The sequence below is a fragment of the Pichia membranifaciens genome, assembly GCF_001661235.1.
Source record: "Pichia membranifaciens NRRL Y-2026 unplaced genomic scaffold PICMEscaffold_2, whole genome shotgun sequence".
NCBI lineage: Eukaryota > Fungi > Ascomycota > Pichiomycetes > Pichiales > Pichiaceae > Pichia > Pichia membranifaciens.
In genome coordinates this window covers 2302861-2320442 of record NW_017566983.1, presented here as the reverse complement: position 1 = coordinate 2320442, position 17582 = coordinate 2302861, and the positions used below count along the sequence as shown (strand labels likewise).

Below are 17582 nucleotides of genomic sequence, written 5' to 3'. Positions count from 1 at the left end.
ATGAGGGGCGGTTACGTAATCAGGCGGAGCATCGGTGTTGCTCAGGCACGGTGCCTGCCGGGGTTCTGGCGGTGGAACCACAGAGGCAGTGAGGCCGATGCACAAGACGGATAGGGACGGGCAAGTATATGTGAACAGTGGAATTTTTATATAGACACCGGATAATATTAAAGACAATAGCGACGGGAGCAAGAGACACAAACAAAGAAAAATAGACACCGGCCGAACGCGTGCACGCATGAGCATGCAGAAGTTATAAAAGGAATAAGGGGCAGGAGAGGGATAGGAAAAAAAAGATAAGGAATAAAGAATGGGGGAGAAGGAGAAAAACAGGTATGGGCGAGAAAATAAGGGATAGGGGAACAAGAACAACAACCCGTCTGGGTTCAGTATGAAAGACAAATATAGGGAGAATTGAATATGAATTAAATCAGACCAGGGGGGAAAAGGGGTAAAAATTAGACCTGTCCAAGGTCCTTAGCTTTTCCCCATCAGTGAACTTCAACGCCAGTGGCGTGGGCAATCGAATCCTTCAACTCGCCGACGACAGGCTCCACCTTGTCGATGGTGGAGGTGGCGGCGTTGTTGCCGACGCCAACCACCCGGTCCAAAGTGGGCTTGATGGTCTGGTAGGCGTCGTTTGAGAGCTTTCTGGTTGTCTTTGAGACCGCTTGTGTGGTGGACGTCGACTCTTTCAACTCGTTCTTGTAGGTAGTGGTGACGTGGGATGGGATCTTGGACACGTTCGACGCAGTGGAAGAAAGCCGGTGGTAAGTCTCGCCAAAGAGGGACAACGTTCTCTGGTACTGCGTTCTCACAGTTTCCGGCGCCTCCTTGAGGTCTGCCTCCAGTTGCTTGGAGTATGGCAGAATCAAGTTGAGCACATACTCGTAGTAGTCGTTGGTAACCTTGAGAACCGGGTCAAAGAACTTGGTGACTCTGTCCGCGGCTGGCTGCACGGACTTTGATAACGAGCTCAGTTTTGCGCTTATGCTAGCAATGATCGAGTTGTAGTAGTCCTGAACGCCCTTGTACGCCGACTGGAAGGAGGCCGACTTGAGGATCGGGACCCTGCCGTCCAAGCTGCTCAACCAGCCTTCCAACGTTGCGTCGATGTAGTTCCAGTAGGATACCACCAACTCGAACGAGGATAGGTACGCAAGGAGCTGGTGCAACGTGCTGGACGCCTGATCAGCTAGCAGCTTGACAAACGAAAACGACACGGCATAGTCTGCCGTCTCCTCCAAAACCGGGTAGGAAGCCACATGGTGGTATGCTTTCAAATTGAGCTTCTGTTTCTTTGTGATTAGCTCTGCCATGTCTTAGTGTTCACCTCGCTTTCGCAGTCTGTGTTTGTGTGTGTGAGTGTGTGGTGGTGCTCGTGTGTAAACAACCAGCAGGAACCACTCCAATTTACCTTGCTTTGCCACCAGAAAGAGAGGACCCAGAGCACAGCTATCTGGCAACAAACAACCTTGGCGCAAATCAGAATGGGGCAAGTCCGCACCCGAGCTGCCACTGCCACGGAAATTTGAGTAATTTAACATCATGAAATTGGGCTGATTGTCTCCGCCCCGGGGTGCATATGGTGATAACAGGAGAGGGGTACAACTCCAGTTTCTGTCGCGCGGGACGAGCCGCAATTCTGCCGCATCGGGCAACTCCCGGTGGAAAAGATCTAAACCGCTGAGCATTTTTTGATCCAAAACTTAGTGGCACGATCAACAAAATGGCAGCTTGAGGGGTGCGACAAGAGAGTGTGTCGCGGGGAAGGTCTGGGATTCTGGTGCACGGAGGAACACGCCAGGGTGAAGCTCTTCGGAAAAAAAAGATGTGAGGGTAGAGAGGTAGTAGTGAGTATGGAAAACGGGATGTGAGAAATGGAAATGAAAAATGAAGTTTGAGAGAGAGATTGGAAGCAGTGGTGAAGAGAGTTGAGTGAATTAGGCAGATCGGTCCCCCCTCAGAGTTTGACTTGAAGTGAATATCCGGAACAACAGCAACCAGCGATGTCCTCTCTTGCGAAGATAAACTCCAAGCGTTATGGTAGGGAGCTCACCCGTTACCCACACTACATCCGTAAGATGTTCGAACAGATGCAAGAGCGGTCGCAGATCCCAGCCTTCCGTTCTGAGTCCGGACAGGTGGATGAGAAGAAGCGCTACAAGCTGCCTCAGCAGTGGACCGTCCAGCCGGGGGACATAGTCATGATCACCAAAGGGAAGTATTCCGGGACGGTGACGAAGGTGGTTGCGCTACAGAACGAGACCAACCGTGTCTTTCTGGAACACAGTGAAACCAAAAGAGTCGCTGTGCCTAAGCAGTACTGGCAGCCGGGCCAGACGTCGCACATTATTGACTACCCATTACCGCAACACCCAAAGGACTTGAAGGTCGTCGGGACCTTGGTCGAGGAAGACGGAACGGAGAAGAAGATAGCGGCCGACAAGCTTGTGTTCAGCGGTGAGTACTGGGACGAGGATTACAAAAAGATGATGCCTTACAGAAGAGTGAAATACAATGAAAACATCATTATCCCATGGCCTAGACCAGAGCCTGTCCAGGATTGCGCATACTCGACGTCCGGGGAGTTGGTTGAGGAGAGAACCTTTTTCCCGAACTCGATAGTCTTCTCTGACTCGCCAAGCGACCTCTCCAAGTCGATGAGACATCCGTTGATGAAGAGACCTTACAAATGGGGCAAAGAGTACTTGACGAAGAGTGACGTGAAGAGATTGAACCCTCCTTCAATGCCTTTGAGCGAGGCCAAGTTGGCTGCGATTGAAGAAAGAAAACAGATAAAGGCTTCTCTACCAAAGGAACCATTACCCGAGACCGTCAGTCTGATTGGTGACAAGGTTGCTTCTTTCTTGAACAACATCACGGATCCTCATTACGCGAAGTTCATCAACAAGATGTCTCCAGGCTACAAAGACCCAACTGAACTCTTCAGAGAGAAACAGAAGAAATTGTACGATGAGAAAGTGAGGGAGAACCAAGAGATGAACAAGATCAAAAGTTACGTTGAAGAAAAATACAAGTTGAAGAGATCAAAGAAGCTTCATATCTAGTGCTAATGCAAGTGCAAGCGCTAATGTCCATGCTTTTTCAATCCCACACACTCTTTACCTCCCCGAACATTCCTCGAATCTGTATATAGAAGTTTTGCAATATTTATACGAATGTCTATATCTCTGTATGTACACACATACCCATCCAAAGTGTAATAGATCGTTTTGAGCTTAAGCGTTGTTTACATGTTAAGTATATACGTAGAACTTCACCATGGGGTCGGTCATCGCGTTACAAGCAAGAAGCCATTATTACTACAATTAATAAAAGTATTACTCTTCCTATCAAAGTTTTTCGTAGTCCAGCTTACCTTCAAGTTTCTTGTTATCAACCATCTTTCTCACTGCCTTCAATAGATCGCTTTGAATGATATAATCCCTATCCTCTCTGATGGCGAAAAACCCAGCTTCGGTAATGACGTTTCTAATATCGGCACCGTTAAAACCATCACTCATCTTGACCAATGGCTCAAAGTCAATCTCTCCCTGCTTTTGGACACTTGAAATGTGGATCTTGAAGATCTCCAAGCGTCCGCTCTCGTTCGGTAATGGGATTTCAATTTTTCTATCCAATCTACCAGGTCTCAATAGTGCAGGATCTAAGGTGTCCGGTCTGTTGGTGGCCATGATGACTTTTGTTTGCCCCAAAGAATCAAACCCATCCATTTGATTCAACAACTCCATCAAGGTTCTTTGGATTTCACGATCTGCGGATGTACCCTCTGAGAACCGACGACCACCAATAGCGTCGACTTCATCCATGAAGATGATACACGGCTCGTGCTCCCTGGCGTAACTGAACATTTCTCTCACCAACCTTGCTGACTCACCGATATACTTATCCACAATGGCGGACGCTGGAGAAAATATGAAGTTGGCACCGATTGTTGCAGCCGCTGCCTTGGCCAACAAGGTTTTACCTGTACCAGGAGGTCCATAGAGCAAAACACCTTTTGGCTGTTTGATTCCGACTCTTTGGAATAGTTCAGGATTCTTTAAAGGCAATTCAATGACTTCTCTCAACTCTCTGACCTGCTCAGTCAAACCACCGATCCCGGTGAAGGAGATCTCACCGGGCTCGAAAGTTGTCATGTTGTAAACGGAAGGATCAACCTCACGTGGTAATATACGCATGATGGTCAATGTTGTCATATCCAATGCAACTCTGACACCCTTTACCAACTTCTCCCTATTGAGGGTCAGACGGCATCCGACGATGTATCTAGGGCCTGATGACGCCTTCACGATGTAACGTTCGTTGTCCAACTGTTTTAAGACTTCGCCGATTATTTGACCAATGGACTGCAAAGCCTTTATGTCGTCTTCTGTTTTGTCAAACTCACGGTCCAAGTCAATAAGGCTCTTGCGCATCTCCTTGAGCTTTGTTTCGTAGTGTAAATGCTCGATGAGCTTGTTCTTCAACGCAGTCAAGGCCTCCTCACGCTCTCTCTCTGCTGGATCTATCACTTCCCTCTGCTCGGGCTCTGCGTTTGTTATTTCCACATCCCCATCAGCGTCTCTTACTGCCTGGCTCTGTGTCTGTGTCTGCTGTCCTTCATTACTGTCTTCCTCTCCATTCCCACTTCCGTTGGAGTTTGGGTTTTGATCTTGGTTCTGATTGTTATCGTCTTCGTTGAGGGCCGCTAAAAGAGGGTCGTTTTCTTCACTCATGGTGTCTGTGCAGTGGCAATTATTCTCTGCAGGTTGCTGTTTGCTCTGTATGCGGGAATTGGCCTGGTTCACAAGGAGAAAGGAGCCCCATGCGTCGACACATTCATGTCGTGCATGCAATGAGAGGCAAATCAGTGAGGTTCGCCACCCGTAGCGTGGAAGGACTCAAGCCCAATGCGAGCAGCGGCACGGAAGAGGTGAGGAAAAAAAAGAGCGTAGAGGCCCTGGCGGAGAGAAAGAGGAAGAGAGAGGGAGAGTCTGATTGAAAATTTTTTGGAACAGGCCGTCTGTCACCGACGGGAAGTTACTTCGGGGGAGCCAGATTCGGGGGGAAGGACCGGAAAGCCAGCAGAAGGGCAAAAATACAGATAAGAGCAATATAGAGAACGCCAGGAGATGGAGTTCAATGCGGTGATATTCTGTGGAGAGGGCCACAACTTGGTTCCGCTCACGTCGCCGGGAGAGTCAAGAATATCCAAGGCGTTGTTGCCTGTGGCGAACAAGCCGCTGATTGAGTACGTGCTAGAGTGGTGCGATCAGGCGCCGTTCCAGACGGTGAACATTGTGACCGAGATGAGGGATGAGAAGCAGATTGGAGAGGTGGTGGCCCAGTACGAGAAGCATAGGGATGCGGAGCTCCGGAACACGAGTCCGATCCGGATCTTCACGTCTGCGCTCAAGTCGACCGGTGCGATTCTGTCGGAGATCTTTCCCGTTGAAGAGGGCGACAAGAGCCACGAGAACTATGTGGTGTTGCCGTGCGACTTCATCACGGACGTTCCGCCGCAGGTGTTCATCGAGGTGTACCGCGGAAACAGCGACGAGAACATCGGGCTGAGCTTGTTCTACAACAATATCTTTGAGGCGGTGGACAAGAAGGTGTTGCGGAGCAACTACACCGTGTACTCGAACCAGGAGAACGGGAACATGGTCCTGCTGGACATGTACTCGAAGGACTTTGTGACGGTGGACAAGTTCTTGAAGATCCGCTCGCAGCTCTTGTGGCGGTACCCGAGCACGCTTGTGTCGACCACGCTGCTGGACTCGTTCATCTTCTTCATGAGCGGGCGCTGTCGCCAGCACAGCGTTAGCGACATCCAGCCGCACCGGCCCATCAACAAGATCAAGCGGGACCTCGCCCGCAACTCGTGGCAGCACTCTGACAGTAAGTCGACCATCGGCCTCTTTGCCCTTCCGCAGAACGCGCTCTTTGTGCGCTGCAACAACCTCCCCGTATACATGGAGATGAACCGCTACTTCTTGCGGGACGTGGCCAGATTCAACCCCAACAAACACAACAACGCCAACAAGGAGAACAAGGACTCCGCCACCGTCGGCAGCGACTGCATCGTCGGCCACGACAGCGTCCTCGGCGAGCGCACCAACGTCAAGCGAAGCGTCATCGGCCACAACGTGCACATCGGCCGTCGCTGCCGCATCTCCGGATGCATCCTCCTCGACGGCGTCACCCTCGACGACGAGGTCCAGCTTGAAAACTGCATCGTCGGCAAGAACGTCCGCATGGAGCACCGTGCCCGTCTCGTGAACTGCAACGTCGAGGGCTCTTACACCGTCGGCAAGAACGTCAACCTCAAGGGTGAAACCCTCAAAAACATCTCCCTCGACGAGCTCAGCGACGGCGTCCTCTACGAGAGCGAAAGCGACGACACCGACCCTGCGTCCTCCGTCGTCGCCGGCAGCGACTCCGAAAGCTTCGACGACGAAGGCTTTGAGGAAGAGGAGTACGACGACGATATCTTCACCCGCTAGCCCCTTCATGTACCCTTTCTCTGAATGTAAAACCATCCCACCCATCTACCCGCTACAAACCAGCATTTCCGCATCGGGCAGCTGCCCTGCCACCCGCCATCCGTACCGGTCCTTCTCGGCTGCTCCTCGGTCCGTTGGCAGGGCCCGCAGCGCGCTAGCGCGTTTAGTCGCGGATTTGCTGCAGCGTTGCTGGGCGGGCGCGTTCCCGTTGTGGGGCACCATGCCGCCGGATTTGTATGCGCGGCAGAAGCATTATTGTTGCAGGCCTCGGTGCTCGAGGAACTATAAAAGAGCAGGTTCCCTGCTGGTTGGTTCTCTGCGGGGGATTTGCTGCTGCTGTGCTCGTTCTTTCTTCCTGCTAGGACGTTGTAGTTGGTTTCTCTTTTTTTCTTTCTCCTCTCTTTCTTCTCGTTGTGTAGTTTTTTGTTTTCTCCCTCTTTTTTCTTCTTTCCTTTAGCAACCCAACTCGATCTATTTTTTCCCACCCCAATAGTTTGACCTATTTTTGTTTTCAATACTTCTCCAGTATCCCCTTGAAACAAAAACTCCAGCAGAAACAATGGTCAGATTGAACAGTCTCCTCACCTCAGTATCCCTCGGGCTGTTGTCGCTCTCCGGCGGCTCCTCCGCAGCGCAAAACATCTACAAGCGGTATGACAACTCGACGTCGTGCTCCACAGCCACGTCCGTTTCTGCCGTCAGCGTCTACGGACCAGCGTACTCGGGCGCCGTGTCCCACCAGTACTCGGCCCCTACCATTGTCGGTGAGTGGGTCGACGCACCAGTTTGGTCGATCTACATTCCGCAGGACGTGTACAACTTCACCGGTCTGGAGCTCGTTTTGAACCACCTCAGCTCGGCAATTGCCTCCGCGGACGCGTTCACGCTCTACAGCGGTGACATCGGCAACTTTGTCAACCCAGGCGCAATCTACTCCAAGAGCATCGGCGGGATCACCTTCGATGGTAAGACCCAGGCCCCTCTCTTGAAGATCGTCTTTGCCCCAGGTTTTGACAGCAGCGCCTCGTCTTATTCGGTGGACTTCACTCTTGCTTTGGACATCATTCCTTCCGGCTCGTTTGCCAAGAGAGACGTCCAGACGTTTGATTTGTCCTCCACCATCAATAAGCCAGGCGGCTCGTCGTCCAGCGCCGTGCCAGTTTCCTCGACCCCAGCTTCCACTTCGTCCGAGTCGTCTTCCTCATCAGTTGAGACTTCGATCTCGTCCTCGTCTTCCTCATCAGTTGAGACTTCGATCTCGTCCTCGTCTTCCTCATCATCTGGGACTTTGACCTCGTCTTTGACCACGTCTTTGTCTTCTTCTTCTGCAACCCACGGTACCGCCACCACTACTTCTACTGTCGGCTCCACTGTCTGCACCGAAGAACACTGCACCAAGACTGGTTCCACTGTGACCACCAAGACCACCTCGAGCGAAACTATCACCAGCTGTTCCGACGGCAAGTGCACCGAAGTGCCAACTAATGGTACCGGTTCCGTTGTCACCACTAAAACCACTTTGAGTAAAACTATCACCAGCTGTTCCGACGGCAAGTGTACTGAGACTCCTGTCACTTCTGCTCCTGGTACCAAAGTTATTGTTGGTTCAACCACCACATTGACCATCACTTCTTGTGCCGATCATGGCTGTACCTTGCACACCGTCCCAGCTGTCGGTTCTGTTGTTACTACCACTGTGGATGAAACTGTTTCTACTTACACTACCTACTGCCCACTTGCACCAACCAATACTGCCACCACTGTTCCAGGTACCACTATTTCAAGTGCTTCTACAACCAGTGTTGTACCAGGTACCCCTGTTTCAAGTGCTTCTACATCCACTGTCACTTCTAGAAGTTCTACAATCGTTTTCACCTCGTCAACATCAGCCACTGCTGCTACCCAAAGTAGCAGCAGCATCTCAATTTATGTTGCAGGTGCTAACGACCTCAGAGCTAACGCTTTGACTGGTGGTATTGCAGGTCTTATTGCCGGTTTTGCTTTGATGGTGTAGGCGCGTTAGTTCCAAACGTTTGCTTATGCATCATACGCTTATTGCCATGGGTATGTTTCGTGCCCGCTTAATGGTTACATTTTGCTTTTGATCATTGATCACCCACGTTCTTTCAGGTCATGATATTTTTGGAGAAGGATATCATTGACAAACTATCTGTCACGGGAAAAAATAGAGAGAGAAGGGGGAAGCCATTTTTGTTTTTACATGTCCTCCGGATGCGTTCCCATCATCACGTTAATACTTGTTCCACTTCAAATTTGCTGCTTTTTTTCGTAATTGGTAAAGACTTGTTCCACCCTTTGCCTGCAACTGTTATTTTTAGAAGCTTCAAATTTGATGAAGTATTTTCTGTCTTGATGTGCATTGTTTTTATTGGAGACAATACTTTGTATATTTTATTTTATAAAATCTAATCGAAAGAAACCTAACAAAAATGCTTAAAATCGTCTAGTTTACAAGAGACCTTTTAGGCGGTCTGGTATCTCACACTTGTTTTTGAAATCACAGTAGTTACAAGCTTGTTCATAGTTGGTAGCACTAGGCTCTCTCTTCCCCATCCAAAGATCCATTCCCTCTCCGATTTGTTCGCTCACATAATCACCGTCGTATTTGCCGGAAATAACATTCAGACATTCACCCGTAGAACGACTAACATAGGTTACCTGAAGTCTGTCCGATAAGAAATCATTCAGCAAACATTGGGCCTGCGCTAGTCTCCCCAAAATGTGTGCTAGTGTCGGAGGATGTACCCACTCTCCCTCAAGTATATCCAATTCTTTCACATTTGTGGTGTTAATGAAAGTGTATGGCTTAGCAAACCTTTCTGCGGTTTGCAGAGGTGGACGCGATATTCCGGTAAACTCCAACGGTTCACCACGCTTAAGCTTAATGTAGTCATTGAGTAAAAAATGATTCACAAAATATGAAAAGCTCACTAGTGTATTATCCAACGGCAAGTCTAAAGACTCCATCCGGCATTCCATGTTGTACCTCCATGATTCGTATGTGAAATTGACGTCTTTCGACAAGATACCAAGGAATTTCCGATACATACCCACTTGGAGTAGCTGTGTTTTCTGGTATCTCGGGGAAGGTTTTCTTTTGTCGCTCCGTGACTTGTCATCATTGACAACCAGATATAACATCGGATCGTCTGCATCTGTCCACTGCTTGGTCTTGTTTCTAATTGCCCTAAAAGTTTCTTCAAAATCAAACGCTTTTTTGAGTTCATACTGGAGTTCTCTTTGGAAGGCCCTAAATGCATCTTCATGATTACTTGTTAAATGGAGGTCATCAATGATTCCGCTGATAATGATGCAGTCTTCAGGAATAATCCCCTCACCTGCTGGTATTTCGGTCAACAATTTTTCTCTTTTACGATCATAAAGGGCATGGACTAGAATCTCACGTCCTTTGCCAAATTCAAACAGATTTATGAGTCTTCTTATTGTTTGCGCTATTTTGTGTACTTGAGACTTCGCAATCAACTCAATATCATTCAGCTTTATAACTATGAGTTCGCCATTAGTTTCTTTCTTTACATCAATTTCTGCCGTTTCCTCTAGATCCATAGGCCTTACTTGAATCTGATCTTCTTCTGCCTCTTGTCCATCATCTAAAACAACAGCCTCTTTCGATTTTTCCACGCCATCACTAGTAGTATCCTCGATATTGTAATTTTCTTTCAGATATTTCATTCTTTTCTCCTCCGTATCCAGCTGTTCAGACTGGAGGGGGTCTTTCATTGTAAGTGGCTCTTTGTGGAGCGTAGTGTCTTCATCGCCGGATTGTACTTGTAGCTTACCCATCTCTGCTGCCATCTTATCCATTTCTGTTCTCGTCTCTTTAGCTGGTTTTAACTCATAAAGGTTTGTAGATTTATCTATCCTCACTATCTCGTCCTCTCCTGATAAAGTCTCCAAGCAGAGATCAATTTGTGGATGAATAGACTCTTCTAAGACTTGATGGATTTTCTTTCCGTCTTTCATCGCTCGAGTTTGCACTCGAATGCCCCCCAAGTATAGTTGGTACATGTCCTTCAATTCACAGTAAGCGTGTGGCAAAATCTTCGTTACTGATAATCTCGCAATACTGTTATCTTCAACTTGGCAAAGTTCATCATATGGTGTAAGTTTTCTTGAAGTGATAAATTTGCTTGGTAAGTGTCTGGTATTCTTTCTGCACGCAAGATAATCCGCCAGTGCATCTATTCGTACATTTAATGGATTACGAAAGTTTTGAATGCTTCTGGGAACAGGAAGAAAAGACTTACCGGACTCGCTTAGACCTATTGGTTGGCTCCCCTTCTCCTGTTTGGCACTAGAGGAACTACCAAGTTTCGAGATCCTGAAATGCACCTCCTCATCTGAATATTTTGCAGATTTTCCCTCTACTGTTTTGTCACGAACTTCTTTAAAAAGCTTGAGTTCAGCCAATTTTCTTTCTTGCAAATCTCTCGGAATGGGGATTCGCACTTTCAACGTGTGCATGCATCGGTAAAACGTTACCATAGTTGAACAATTAGATCGGTGTGCAGACCGAGTACTTATAATAGCGTTATACGTCAGAAGATGTAATTGCTTTGTAAATTACCTTTGTTATCAATGGAAAATCGAAATCTCCGACGCCTCGCACGCGTTTCTTTTTACCGAAAAAAATCAAATAAATCAAATAAACCGGATAAATCACATCGATTTAAAGGTGGCTTCGGTAAATGGTGGCTTAGTTTTCAATTTAGAGACATTAGAAAATAAACAGATTTATATAAATTGGGAGATGGAACCCCATTAATTTCTTTTGAGTTGTGCAAGTTCCATGCTAAATGTGATTTGCCTTTTTGGGGGAAAAGGGAGAGAAAAAGACAGCAGGCTACAAAGAAGAAGAAGAAGAAAAAGAAGAAGAAGAATAAAAGAAGAAGAAGAAGAAGAAGAATAGAGTACTAATACGAATACGGAAAAGAGGAATGAAAAGAATTGATAGAACAAATAAGAATTGGAGTAGAAATGAAGTCATAAACGGAAATAACGGGATGCTAATTGAAGCTTTCATGATTCATGATACTCTGTACCAGTGAAAGGTACAAGTTTATTAGTTATTGTTTTTGAAGTTGTGTAAGAGCAAAGGAAGGTGGCATGGACCAGTCTGGCTTTGATAGATTGAACTGGGCTGAACTGGAGTTGGACTGTAAAAGAATAACGGACTTCAAGTAGGGTATTTTGTCAGATTTGTTTCTGGATTACAGCTATCAACAGCCGACAATCATGCATTATTTGCGCCATGCTCATACGGGTCATCTACGTGCGTGCGCTGATCATCAAACTGATATCCACCTCCCGAGTTCATGTTGGAACCGTTGTGGGTCTCATAAAAGGCAGCGTCGTCATTGTTGTCTTCGGTTTCTAGGTCCAGACCATCTGAGTTCAGGGAAACGTCCTTCTCGTTGCTACTGTCTTGTTCGCCAGCGGTGTAGTGCTTGCTGAAGGTCGCCTTGAGTGACTTGTCGAGGTAGATGTGCGAGTGTCTACCGTATGCAAGACCGGGACTCATGAATGAGAGCACACAACTTGCCAAAGAGACCATCAGCGCCTCCAAGATCATGAAGTAAATTTCGTCGACGGCCAAAGTGGAGGACCAACCTTCTGCAAGCTCAATCAATCTATAGATAGATCTGACAAAGATCAACACGACGGCAAAAGAAACCGCACATATGAACGGTATCAAAAACTTCCTTTGTCGAATATGGGCGAAGTCCGGGTTGAATTCTGCATCTCCGTGTTTCTTGTAACTCCTGTACACTCTGAAAAAGAAGAGGTACCAAAAGAACTGGAAAAGAGCAATGGTGAAGACCTGGTAGGCCAAGCCACCGACCATGATGTTAGAGCCCTGCTGGGTCGACTGGTACACGGACAATGCGCCCGCGGCCACACCACCCCCAACGGCCTGGAGGATGATGGATATGATATCACAGATGATGAAGATGAGGGAGTACTGCATTGGCCGCAAGACAGAGAACTTCTGGCCGAAGATGAGGGTCAACTGGGCGATGACGTAGTAAATCCCGGCCATCATGAAACAGGGGGCGAGAGTCAAGCAGACAAGCTGCATGACGAAAGCGTCAAAGTTCTGGATGTTTTCGTGGGACCAGATACGGCCGACGTAACCCAAGACCTCGAGTGCCATGCCGCAGGACCAGCATGTCAAGAACCACCACTGGTGGTAGAAGACACCGGAGATAACCTGGAGAGCGAAAAAGAAGGAGTACACCACCAAGAGGGCGATGTTACCGCCAAGAGAGGGGTAGTTACCCTTGTAAAAGGCTTCGTCGTTGAACATGTCGAACATGACCTCCGAGGCCCTCACGGCCTCGGTCATGAGGGACGCCTTGACGGCGGAGTTTGTGGCTGTGGCAGCCTCCTCCAGGTAGCTGTAATACTGCACGGTGGCCTGGGCCTGGATGATGTCGTTGACCAAGCTGATGGTTGACACCGAGTTCGTCACCACCTGGAGGGCGTGGTAGGCGGAGATTTGGTTGGCTCGGGCCTGCTGCAGGATGGACGTGATCGTGGCATAGCTGGCGACGGTGGTGGGGATAGTTTCGGTGAGAGACGGGAACGAAGTCAAGGCAGAGACCTTCGTCTGGAGCTGCACAGGGAGCCCGTCGATGTACGACTGTAAGTTCTGCATTTGTGGGTAGAGTTCAGGCGGCCGGGGCAAGGATCGGTAGCCTTTTGGAGGAAAAAAAAGCAAGAATCGTCAATTAGTAAGACGACAACGACGACGACACAAAGAAAAAAAAGAAGAAGACACACAGGGAACAGACACAGGCCGCAGGGATATGGGTCGGAAGAAAGACGGACCTAAGGGTGCAGCTCGGATCCACTTCGTTTCTCGTCTACAGGACGATCTCCTGTGCCGAGAAAAAAATGCTACTCGTTGCAAAGACGGTACGGGGTGCTTCCACAGGTGGGGAGGCCCCCGGGGGCCCCTCTCTCTTTCCCCCTCGGTCTGACAAACCGGTATCCCTCTCGCTACATGCCGGCCGCATAGGCACTTCGGCCTGGCCTCCAGACGTAAGGCTATCCCCGATCGTGTCATGCCGTTCCATGTCGGAAAGATCATTCGGGGGGAGAAAAACCACTCAAACGGTGTTAAAGCTACACGCTGCAGAGTACAAAATCGCTATTTCCGGTCCGAAGCTTCTCGGAGCCGGACAATGGTGGGGCCGTGTTCTCCTGCCCCGACTCGTTTTCCCGCCGGCTCACTGTGTTTCCGTGAGTTTCGGCCTGCTCGCGGGCTTCCGCTGGGGTGGCGGATGCTTCGCCGACAGTATCCGGTCGCGTGCGATGCAGCGGGACACGGCCTGAAAGGTTACGTAATCACAGACGACGGCCGGTCTTGGCGGCCGGTTTGGCTTGTTTGGCCGATTTGGCCCTGGGTTTAGGCTTGGCCTTTGGCTTGATCTCCTTGATCAGATTGTCCTTGAGGATGTCGCCGCTGCCGCTATCATCGGCAGCGTCGTCTTGGTCGTTGTCGTTGTCGGCGTCAGGGTCGTCGGCGCCGTTCTTGCGGCGTTCCTCGTCCTCGATGCTTTCGTCCTGGGTACGACGCACGCTGGAGCCGACGGAGTCGCCGGTCTTGTAGATGATGGTGGGGTGCACGTAGGAGTTGTACTTTCGGGTAAAGCCGCTCTTGACGGCGGTGGGAAGCTTCTTGTACACGTCGTCGAACTTCATGCTGCCGTGCACGGCGAGCTCGAGGACGTTGTCGAAGTTCTCCTTGGTGAGGTAGTACTCGTCCATGGTCTCGAGCACGTCGGACACGCCGTCGGCGCCGTGCTTCGCCAGCGGGGCTAGCAGCCTGTCTCGGAGGAAGGGCACGTAGTGCAGACGCAGGTCGACGTTGTTGGTGCGCGTGCGCGTGCACGTGTGGTACTGAAGGTTCTGCACCATGCGGTCAAACTTCATCTTCTTGGAGTTCTGGCCGAGCCAGCTGGTGAAGTTGATCCGCCCCGTGATCTGGCCCTGGATTTCGGCAGCGGGGTACACCGTCGACAGGATCGCGTGGAACGGAAGCAACGACCACTGCTGCTCGCCGCTGCGGATCCGCTGGTTCACAAGATCGCTCTGCGAGATGAGGTCCGACGCCTTCGCCAACTGCCGCAGGTGGTCGAGCTTGTTGCTGGCGTTGACGCACGCCGGCCGCGTGCTGCGGTAGTTCTCGTGCACCATCAAGGGGACGAGGTCCATGTCGTTGAAGTACAGCCCGATCCGGTCGTTGATCGAGAGCTTGTTGGGCGACAACAACCTCGCAATCACATCGAACGGCTTCAAAGACACCTCTTTCTCCCACGAGTCCTGCATCTGGTTGAGGTTGTCAAAGTTCAAGCTCTTCTGTGTCCGCGCCACCGTCGACATGATGTTGATGATCTGCCGGATGTCGTTATGCGTGATCGCAACCAACTTGTCGATCAAGTTCGGGTCCAGCTTCAAGCCCTCCCGGTGCGCAATCGACATCAACCGGGATTTCATCTCCCTCGACGTAGGTCTCCGCCAGCCCAGGTCGAAGCAGTACTTGTCGAGCGTCCGCATCTTCGGCAACGACTTGTCGTTGCAGATCAAGATCATCGGTGTCTTCGTGGTCTTGCAGAACTGCGCCAACTGCGCCACACCACCGTTGTCGCCGCTCGACATACCGTCGACCTCGTCCATCAGCAACACGAACCTCTTCCCGTTGGCGGCATTCTTGGACTCGCCGTCGTGCTGGAAGTACCCGGACACCGACGTGTTGTCCAAACACACCTTCAAGTGCTCGTTCAACACCTTCTTCGACCGGAAGTCACTTGCGTTCTTCTCGATCACGTCGTAGCCGAGCTTCTTCGAGATGAGCGTCGCCGCCGTCGTCTTCCCGATCCCAGGGGGGCCGCTGATCAACACCGCCTTGTAGTGGTCGATCGTGGAGCCGTTCAGGTCGTGCTTCTTGTCGAACCACGTCGACAACCAGCTGTGGAGCATCTCGACGTTGCCCTTGTTCCCGCAGATGTGCTTCATGTCGGTCGGCGCGTATCTGACGGTCCAGAGCTGGGTGTCCTTGTCCACCACCTTCTTTTCCGCCCTGAACGTGCTCCCACCCGTGCTTTTTTGGGGCTTCGCCTTCGTCCGCTCCTGCTCCTGCTCCTGCTCCTGCTCCTGCTCCTGCTCCTTCTTGATCTCCTCCTCGATGTCCTGCTCGACCTTCTTCTCGAGCTCCTTCTTCTTCGCCATCTCCTTCACCGCGTTCTCGCCGCTGCCTCCATCCGCAGGCATCTGCGAGATCAACTGGATGAACCCCTCCTGATCAATGCACTTGGTGCCGAGCGACTTGATCTTCTTCACCTTGCTCGGTCCGGCGTCGCTCCCAATGACCACCAACGACGTCTTGCCGCTGATGCTCTTGGTGATCTTCGCCCCATACCTCGCCGACAACTGCTCGCACTGCTCCCTGTCCAACGACGGAAGCACCCCCGTGAACACAATCGTCAACCCGTTCAAGCAGTTTTCTCTTCCCCGGGGGATCGAGTCGATGTCGAGCTGTTCTCCGGCCTCCGACCCGTTAGCGTTCTGCTTTGCCTTGAGCTGGAAGAAGTTCATCTTCTCCGCATCCGGCGACAAGTCCAACAACGACGGATCCGCGTCCGGAATCGTCTTCAACACGTCTTCCGCCGACACCTGTGTGTCCACCCCTTCCTTCTTCACCTCCTTCTTCATCTCTTTCGATTCGGCCTTCGGCTTTTTCACTGCTGGAGGTCCAGGATCCGTCCCTGCACTCGACGGGTTTTTCCGCTTCGCCTTGTTGTTTTTCACCGCATTCTTGCCGAAAAAGTCGTCAATAACCGCCATTGTCCTTGCACAAGACTGGAGAACTAACTGCTGCCTCTTGCTTCCTCCCAGTCCCCCTATTTCAAACCACCTCAAGTCCTTAGCCCTGAGTTTCTTCAGCCACTTTTTCATGATTCCTGCCTACCCCGTCTAGCCCGCATCCTCGTCAACCTGCAGACGCGTCACCCCCAACCACGTGACCTTCCAACCGTCATTACGTAAGCAGTTGCTGACATAAGCCGTTTATCGTCGGTCGTCCCAGGACACTTTTTTTTATTCCGCCAACCTTTTCCCTTCCCCCCACCCAACAATCCTTCCGCGTTCCCCTTTCCGGCCGCACCCACTCCACTCCGCTACAGCCCCTCGGAAATCAGCTCACTCGGGGTCGTCGCCGCGCTTATGTCAGCAGCTCCTCAGGGCACAGTGGTAGATTGTTGAGCCGGAGGCCTGCCAGAAGAAGGCCGTGATGGCACGGAGACGGCCTTGAGAGGAAGAGGCAGGCAGAAGTAGAGTCGACAGAGAGAGGCAGGAGGAGGCAGGAGGAGGCAGGAGGAGGCAGGAGGAGGCAGGAGGAGGCAGAGAGAAGGCTGCATTCTGCTTGCGGGCGTGCCGGCTCGCCGGCACGCCGGCAGCGGCTTGTCGGTCCGTCGCCCCTGGGTGCCTGTCCGTTGTAGTGTAGATGCACCCGTTTGCTTTCGCTGGCTGCACTGTATTGTCCGCATCTCTTGTGCACTTTGTCCTGCGTGGTTAGGTTCTCTGTCCCCATGTGGGCATCGCTTTCTCCACCCCGCTGTGCTGCGTGTCTTCCTCGGTATCTGCCTTCAAGCAAGCAAGCCGTATTCCAGCAGGTGGCTCCATAACACACACCCAGCATACGTCGGTCGTGCGCCACAGAATCCCGGAAAACGAGATCTCCTTCCCAGATTCGTCTGCTTCTTCCCCGTACGCCTGTCTCTCCGTTTCAGCTGCACCGTCACACACTCATCCTGCGCATAGCACATCCCGCAGACGTCCCAGCATAGCTCCCCCAACCTTCCTTCTGCTTGCCTTTGCCTGTCCAACCCGTTCGACCCCGTCCTTTGTTTCGGTAGACTTTCCTGCACGCACGAATCCCAGCTTGTCCATATTGCATCGCACCGCCAGCCTGATCTAGATTACATGCCAGCTCGAACCCCACCCTACTAAAACAACCTCACTATC

General features: G+C 50.8%; 11 protein-coding genes across 11 annotated transcripts; 4 read left to right on the top strand and 7 right to left on the bottom strand.

Annotated features, from left to right (window-relative positions):
- Positions 1-125: 125 nt before the first annotated feature.
- On the bottom strand, positions 126-1505 carry PICMEDRAFT_15960 (hypothetical protein). The gene has a single exon (XM_019161036.1). The coding sequence runs from the start codon at positions 1317-1319 to the stop codon at positions 492-494; it is 828 nt and encodes a 275-aa protein (XP_019019249.1). The 5' UTR covers positions 1320-1505; the 3' UTR covers positions 126-491.
- Positions 1506-1953: 448 nt separating this feature from the next.
- PICMEDRAFT_15959 (hypothetical protein) lies at positions 1954-3123 on the top strand. Its single transcript, XM_019161035.1, has one exon. It carries the CDS (start codon positions 2010-2012, stop codon positions 3069-3071), a length of 1062 nt encoding a protein of 353 aa, XP_019019248.1. The 5' UTR covers positions 1954-2009; the 3' UTR covers positions 3072-3123.
- Positions 3124-3173: 50 nt separating this feature from the next.
- Positions 3174-4860, bottom strand: PICMEDRAFT_15958 (hypothetical protein). The gene has a single exon (XM_019161034.1). The coding sequence runs from the start codon at positions 4740-4742 to the stop codon at positions 3357-3359; it is 1386 nt and encodes a 461-aa protein (XP_019019247.1). The 5' UTR covers positions 4743-4860; the 3' UTR covers positions 3174-3356.
- Positions 4861-5138: 278 nt separating this feature from the next.
- Positions 5139-6512, top strand: PICMEDRAFT_72113 (hypothetical protein; the record flags this gene model as incomplete). The annotated part of the gene is made up of 1 exon (XM_019164106.1): positions 5139-6512. One exon carries the CDS (start codon positions 5139-5141, stop codon positions 6510-6512), a length of 1374 nt encoding a protein of 457 aa, XP_019019246.1.
- PICMEDRAFT_123735 (hypothetical protein) lies at positions 6378-7051 on the top strand. Its single transcript, XM_019159919.1, has one exon. It carries the CDS (start codon positions 6520-6522, stop codon positions 6967-6969), a length of 450 nt encoding a protein of 149 aa, XP_019019245.1. The 5' UTR covers positions 6378-6519; the 3' UTR covers positions 6970-7051.
- Positions 7052-7071: 20 nt separating this feature from the next.
- On the top strand, positions 7072-8526 carry PICMEDRAFT_11053 (hypothetical protein; the record flags this gene model as incomplete). Its single annotated transcript, XM_019159744.1, has 1 exon — positions 7072-8526. The coding sequence occupies one exon, from the start codon at positions 7072-7074 to the stop codon at positions 8524-8526; it is 1455 nt and encodes a 484-aa protein (XP_019019244.1).
- A 455-nt stretch (positions 8527-8981) lies between these two features.
- Positions 8982-11039, bottom strand: PICMEDRAFT_72111 (hypothetical protein; the record flags this gene model as incomplete). Its single annotated transcript, XM_019164105.1, has 1 exon — positions 8982-11039. The coding sequence occupies one exon, from the start codon at positions 11037-11039 to the stop codon at positions 8982-8984; it is 2058 nt and encodes a 685-aa protein (XP_019019243.1).
- Positions 11040-11339: 300 nt separating this feature from the next.
- Positions 11340-11682, bottom strand: PICMEDRAFT_123438 (hypothetical protein). Its single transcript, XM_019159917.1, has one exon. The coding sequence runs from the start codon at positions 11575-11577 to the stop codon at positions 11398-11400; it is 180 nt and encodes a 59-aa protein (XP_019019242.1). The 5' UTR covers positions 11578-11682; the 3' UTR covers positions 11340-11397.
- A 105-nt stretch (positions 11683-11787) lies between these two features.
- Positions 11788-13212, bottom strand: PICMEDRAFT_72110 (hypothetical protein; the record flags this gene model as incomplete). Its single annotated transcript, XM_019164104.1, has 1 exon — positions 11788-13212. The coding sequence occupies one exon, from the start codon at positions 13210-13212 to the stop codon at positions 11788-11790; it is 1425 nt and encodes a 474-aa protein (XP_019019241.1).
- Positions 13213-13904: 692 nt separating this feature from the next.
- Positions 13905-16403, bottom strand: PICMEDRAFT_72109 (hypothetical protein; the record flags this gene model as incomplete). The annotated part of the gene is made up of 1 exon (XM_019164103.1): positions 13905-16403. The coding sequence occupies one exon, from the start codon at positions 16401-16403 to the stop codon at positions 13905-13907; it is 2499 nt and encodes an 832-aa protein (XP_019019240.1).
- A 243-nt stretch (positions 16404-16646) lies between these two features.
- PICMEDRAFT_123434 (hypothetical protein) lies at positions 16647-17423 on the bottom strand. The gene has a single exon (XM_019159916.1). It carries the CDS (start codon positions 17254-17256, stop codon positions 16780-16782), a length of 477 nt encoding a protein of 158 aa, XP_019019239.1. The 5' UTR covers positions 17257-17423; the 3' UTR covers positions 16647-16779.
- Between the last annotated feature and the right edge of the window lie 159 nt (positions 17424-17582).